The 6,824-nt window shown below is 38.8% G+C and overlaps 1 protein-coding gene across 1 annotated transcript in view; it reads right to left on the bottom strand.

Annotated features, from left to right (window-relative positions):
* The window catches only part of LOC131680528 (homeotic protein female sterile-like), a 46,464-nt gene extending 39,977 nt beyond the window's left edge, over positions 1-6,487 (bottom strand). Inside the window, exons 1-2 of the mRNA XM_058961243.1 lie at positions 5,634-6,487; positions 170-1,296 (exon numbers count right to left, since the gene is read on the bottom strand). Coding sequence (XP_058817226.1) covers positions 170-1,296; positions 5,634-5,744 — 1,238 coding nt within the window. The 5' untranslated portion in view covers positions 5,745-6,487. The remainder of the gene's footprint in view (positions 1-169; positions 1,297-5,633) is intronic.
* Between the last annotated feature and the right edge of the window lie 337 nt (positions 6,488-6,824).

Below are 6,824 nucleotides of genomic sequence, written 5' to 3'. Positions count from 1 at the left end.
ATATATATATATATATATATATATATATATATATATATATATATATATATATATATATATATATATATATATATATATATAAATATTGGTGAATTTATGGAACGATCAGTTTAGAGCGATGAATGGGTACCAGTCGGTACAAGACTTGAATAATTAGATTTATGTAAACCATAGTATTGCGGAAGCTTCTTGTGACTCGCAGAAAACAAACGATTCGCGACAAGTAACTCCGCCTACCTTATTTACCTGTCGTCCAGATTCCCTTCGGGTGGCGATTTTCGGATTGCTCGGGTCCAGATTAGTACCGTAGTGCGGATCGTAGGCAGTAGCAGTTGGAGTCGTCGTGTCGGCCTTTCTTTTAACACCTTTTTTAACTTTCGCGGGTTGCTGGGGAGGTAAAACCGTTTCAATTCCGGACTGCGAACTATTCACAATGTAGGGTGACGTCGTAGGCGGGACCGGTTTCGGCACTACCGGAGTGACCGGTGTAGCGAGAGAATTGTGCGCTGCACTGACCACGGTCGGAGTGGCCGTTGTTGTTGTGTTTGTGCTACCGGGCACAGTAGGGGGAGGTAGTATACCGATTGGTGGCACACTCGGCACTATAGTCGTTGCCGTTGTCGTTGCAGTTACATTATTTGCTGGAACGCTTGAAGTAACTGCACTACCAAGCGCAGAGCTAGGTCGAGCACGTACTGCTGCCACGGGTGTCGTCGGCGTTGGTGCCGTTACGGTTGCGGTGACAATCGGGGCGCTTCCGACTAGTGTTCCGGGAGGAGCGAGCTGGCGCACCGGTGGTTTTTTCTTGGCACCTTTTGGCGCCGGAACATCCATTTCCACCTCGTCCTTCGGCATTAGTGACACTTTTGTCAGGAACAACTTTTCCAACGTCTGTGCCATCACGACCACATCTTCGCCTGGTTTGTTATACACGTAACAGTTGGAGAACATTATATTAAAGTCTTGTATGCACTCTTTACTCGTCCAGTAGTAATTGTTCTCCAAACGTTTCTTAACCGTTCCCAAATCCATTGGCTGTTTGATGATCTTGTGATAGTCAGGAAGGTTTAGCTTTTTCGCGTCCACTGGCTGTTGGAAGGGCCAGGAAAATTGGTGCTTCCAGACGGCTTTCATCACTGTCTTCAGCAGAAAATGCAATTGATTCGTGAGTCGACCAGGCCGCTCTGGCGGTGGCACCACAGGAGGTTGAACGATTCCATTCACCGGCTCCACGACCGGTTCGTTACGTGGCGGCGGTTCGTCCATCTTTCCCATTGTTACTGGTGGTACGGTTGCCTGTAAGAGGTTGAATGCTGTCAGTAGCGAACTCAATGTTGATCACATATTTAGATTATTTGCTATTTAAGGAATCATGTCGTCAAAAAGGAAATGATGAAAAGAACGCTTCGAAACCACTTGTAATAACTATTTTAAACTCAGAGTGGTTGTTCTAATATAACATAGTATTTATGTGAGGCTTCATTTGAGTGTGATTATGAGTATTATCTCATATACGTAAAATACAAGACAAGTTAAATTTGGTTGCTATGTAAATATGACTTTTATGTTTTTTTTTTTAATATTTCGGCAAGAGTGTCAATCGTTAGAATCTCATGCGAGCTTCTAATGATTTTCATAAATATAATAGAAATGTGTAACATTGTCGAAGGCAAGAGGCTCTAAACTAACCATCGACTATTGGGAAGACAATTTAAAAAATACACGCACCCCGATCAGAATGAAAAAACAAGATTGTAACAGAATGCAATTTTCGTGACAAATTGTGTTATAAATTTTTCGTAACAAATTGTGTTATAAATTTAGTAGTTAAAATAACAGAAAATTATAACAAGTAACAACGAGAGATATAGTTTTGAAATATTCTTGTTATGTGTTTCTGATCGGGACTTGTCTCTAATTTTCTGAAATTCACATTTATCGAAGAGCTCCCAATAATTCAAAATATGAAACATCAGTCACCATACTGCACTGACCAAACAATGCGTAATACCACTGCATAGTAAATGCCTCAGATAACAATTCCTAGCAGCGCATATCAAAACTGATCTAAGCCAAAAAAAAATTCTTACAGTGACTTAGTAGTCCACCACTGCTCTATCCCCGATATGACGTGACCTTCGTCACGGAATACTGTTTGATAGCATATCTGAATATAGCAGACAATTCTTTTTGAAAAAGGGTTGTCAAGTAATTAATGTGCTTTCCAAGTGCCGTATACATATGGATGTATACATGATATGTGGCTGTTCAGTCGTTTGTGGAAGCTGGTCTACAGTGTCAGCTTCTTCTCAGAACAGCTTAGATAATTCGCTTAGTGTCGATAGTAATTGCTTCAACCGGCTAAGAAATGAAACTACGGACCAGTACTTCCGGTAGTAAAAATCCACCAAATAGGTAACCCCAATTCCATAGTGTCAAGCGACCAGTGGTGTGGTTAAATTTTGTTGAGAAGTTGGCTGGCGACTACCAAAGAGCTGTCGAACAGTTAAATCATTCAAATTCAAACTCAAACAAAACTTCAATGATTCATTTACGAGGAAGCGAATAATTACTGATGCTCGTTCTTTGCAGTTCTTACAGGCGTTCGGACAGTCCAGACGAACGCTCGGGAAAATTTGAACCTCTCAAATCCAAATACATCTATTGTAGTTGTACGATAATTTTACGACGTATACTGTCATTTGGATGTTATGTGGTGGCAGAGAAGGAAGGTTGTGACTATCCAGCCAAAGCTCAACCATCTACAAAGGATGGCATTGACTGGTGCATCCATAACTCCGACTGCAGCTATTGTCTTCTAAATAATACTGCTGTTACTGATCTTTGGTACAGGAAACCCTGTTGATTTTGTATCAGTCATACACGACTGTTATCACAAACGGTTGCATGGTGCAAGGAAATTATTGTTCCCAATGATATTATACTCAGATTTATCTTTCCTTACAGTATATTCCATGTGATGATTCCATCCCGAGAGGATTTGCTGTCTGGCTATATGAAGCAACAACAAAATCCCTAGTGGTCTGTTGCACTGACGGCTCTCTGATGGAGGAACACATTGGTGCTTGCGTTTACTGTCGTGAAATGGGATTGGAACATTCTCACTCGCTAGGTAGGTGCTGTACTGTATTCCAAGCACAAATCATCGCGATTATATGCGGAGTACAATCAGTTCTTCAACAGTTAATCCGACAGAGTTATGAACTTCTCCAATGATCAGACTGCAATCAAGACGCTTAGCGCGTGCAATTCCAACCTGTGATTGCATACCAAATTCAAATCAATTAACTTAGCATGATATGTTTATTGCTAATATCGTTTTTAAGCACTCCAATATGATGCGTCCTTTTGAGGACCTACGTGAAATAGGTCTTTTTTCGGGCCCAATAATCATACGACGCTGCACATAAGCCTTTTTCTTTAAACAAAAGTAGCGTAGCATTTATTTTTTTCATCATATTGAATTTCTTCAAAGTTTTCGACAAAATGAGCACCGGAATTCAAAGGTTCTCTGTTGCCATGGTAAATAGCTGCACCGGATTTAAAAGAAGCCTTGGAAAAAAAATTGCCGTGAGCTTTATTTTACATTAACTAACCATTGGCTGGAAGTGGTTAAAATCAATGAATGAATAAATAAAGTTTTCAATTATAATTTAATGTGTTTTACTCTCAAAATTCAACTTAGAAAATAAGTCGCATGAACAGAAGATTTTTTTTTATTTTGATGCTTATGACGTTTTTACTATGTACCTATGTGCAGTGGGAAAAACACACAATAAAATGAATCTTGCGTCGTTTTAGCAAGGCGCCTATGAACAATTGCAGCAGTTTTGAAATATTTCACGCACACGTCCTTTCAATTTAAAAGGCCTCATGTGCAAAATTTCAAAATATGGTCTAGAAAATGTTGCGACTGTTTGTATAATGCTTATTTTTTGATAAATACAGGGCATAATGAGTTCTTGTTTTCGGTATTCGTTAGCTATCTACTAATCACATGCTGTGCTGAAAATAACTCTTGAAATAGGAATAATGTAATTCCTGTCCTGTACTGCCGTTCTACGCATAATTGTCCCATGTTGCTTTTTGGTCATTTTCACTTTTTTTAACCAAACAGTCCTTTTTGATGTATATTTTCAGAAAACACATCCAAATCATAAAGTTTGTTCGAAGACTTCGTGAAAAAATACCAAGTCTGTTTGTCCCATTGTTGATATTCTACGCATAATTGTCCCACTAACAAAAATCCCAAAAAAGTGCGCAATAAAAAATAATTACGTAGCGTTTAGTTAAGAAGTACATTACGCTAAATGTCGGGCACTGAAAAAATTGATGGAAAAATACAGGATCATTAAAAATGGCAGTGGCAATATTAATCATTGCAGTGAAAACAATCCTGTAAAGCTCTTCATTACTATCGTCGCTTACATAACATGGCGAACGCATCTAGGATAATGAGCCTATTTTCGCAATGTTTCTATTATCACGCTACCCATTTGAAGCCGTTGGTTAGTGCAGCGTTTGCTATCTTTGTTCAACAAATTGGATCAAATGGTAGGGCGACAATTGGAGCACTCGATTGGAACTTTAGTTGCGATCAAACACTAGCATTCCATCGTTTTTAGGCCATTTGTGTTATTAAATTGGTTCTTAAGAACGAAGTAAGGTTGTGAATGCCAAATTAATGCACTCCTTCGAGTGTGGGCAGAGTAATTAATGATGTTGTGAAGTACCCTTCTAAATAGTGTAAAAATAGGTACTTTACCCTATGTCCAATTTTGATAAAGCAACAAATCTCCCGAGTAACAGAAAAACTCACGACACACACTTTTGTAAAAAAAATGAGTTATGAGCATCATTTACATAGATCGTTATGGGACTGATATGCGTAGAACTTTCCGGTTTCCGCTCGATTTCTCGGCATAACAGTCCCACTTAACATTTTTCTTAAAAACTAACGTTAATTGAATCTCTATAATAAAAAAAACTGGACTGATTATAATGAAAACGATTGCCATGAACGTAATTTTGGACAATAAAGCTTTATTTGTTACACCGTATCCCTCCAGGTGGCCTAATACAATTTTCATCTTCAATCGCGTTTTTCTCAGTTGCCAGTTTTGCAACATGGGACAATTGGGCGTAGAACGGCAGTGTAATGTCTGTTATATTATAACCTCGAGTAATATGTGAATGTTCTCTCTTTTTTCTTTATGTAACGCGATTGCCTCAACAACTAACGTGTTTAATCAGACTCAATATATAAAAAAATGTTTGATCCCCACAAAAACAAACATGCCATGAGCATAGTTTTTGTAATATTTGAAAAGGACACATGACTATGCCGTTTTCATATCATAATCCAGAATTATTCACTGGTCTTTTTATAACACAGAAACCATTAAATATAATACATATCGCTTATAGAAAAATCTGTCCTTTTTACCAACATGTGTTTGACATAACACTGGTCGCGCCTGAGGGTTCATGTAATTCGATGCCAAAGGATCCTTTTTAAATTCGATTTTGTATAGAAGTCCTAATTGAACAACAAAACAAACAAAAAACAATCAAATGAAGCTCCACTTAACAAAAAGATAAACAACACTTACGGGCGCAGCGCTCGGTGTAGTTGATCCTGATCCTTGTTGCATAGTGATTGGACTAAGCCTGAAACCAAATTCTTCATTGGCACATAGGTCATAGTAATTGTCATTCCACATCTTCCTTAGCCCGCCCGTCTCGTTCTCAGTTCAACAACGAACGAAACTCCATTGGGCACGGAGCTTGGGATAATCAACAAACACATGCGATAAATGCTTCGGATTCACAAAAACACACATTACACGGCATATTTAGTACCCAAAAGAAGTTGTAGCTTTTCTCGTTCGAAATGGTATCCTTCAAAATCGGATGCAGGATATTGATTTTTCATTTTATATTCGCCAGTCAGGCTTTCGTGTGCTACATTATTAGTGTACTATCACTGCATCCTTTCTGACGTTCGAAAAGCTTGCTTGGTTAGCTACAGCCATCGATCCTACACATGCAATGATTATCCATTTCGCCTCCGAGTTTTATACACATGTCGTCTCTCACAATTTCTTAACCCATTAAACATCCCACACTGACGAATCGTAATACAGCCTACAGTTAAAAGGTAAAACTGCAGCAGCAAACCGCATAGAGAATCGCGATATCACACAGTAGAAGAAAAACGAGGAACCACATCTTGCTGCCTGTGAGATCAATGTACACTCAAGGTCAAGATCTCAAAATAATATGGTAAATATCCATGTTGCAATAATTCCTGCCGTATAAACTACACAAATATCATTTTATGCAATACCTGAGCTAAGTATTTTCTATAGATTAGTCCAGAAAAAGCAAATATGTCATGATAAAACTACACAAAATTGCTCCAATGTCTAAACTCTTACGATGCAGCGTCTTTTCTTCACACTCAACTACCGAAAGTATTCGAAAAAATACAAAACTATGATTGTGTTGGTGTTACATATTTCATTCACACTAAGAAATACTCCAACAGTAGCATACGGCGGGGCGAAGCAAAACAGCATAATATTATAACAGGACCCCGTCGGCTTGCATGGTTTGGTACAAGGTGTCGGTACTTCACATACTCATTCACATCAACTATCTCGAAGGGGAAGTGCCAGCGGTTATGCCTGTGCTCGTATCAACAATAGCTGTCGAAACCAACACCACAGGTCGCTTCGTGCGAAGTGCGATAAAAAGAGACAATCAAATCGATAACGGGTAGTTGGTAGATCGGTGAAAAG

This window comes from Topomyia yanbarensis, chromosome 2, assembly GCF_030247195.1.
Source record: "Topomyia yanbarensis strain Yona2022 chromosome 2, ASM3024719v1, whole genome shotgun sequence".
Classification (NCBI taxonomy): Eukaryota; Metazoa; Arthropoda; class Insecta; order Diptera; family Culicidae; genus Topomyia; species Topomyia yanbarensis.
Note: the sequence above shows the minus strand (reverse complement) of the source record. Positions and strands in the feature narration are given on the sequence as shown.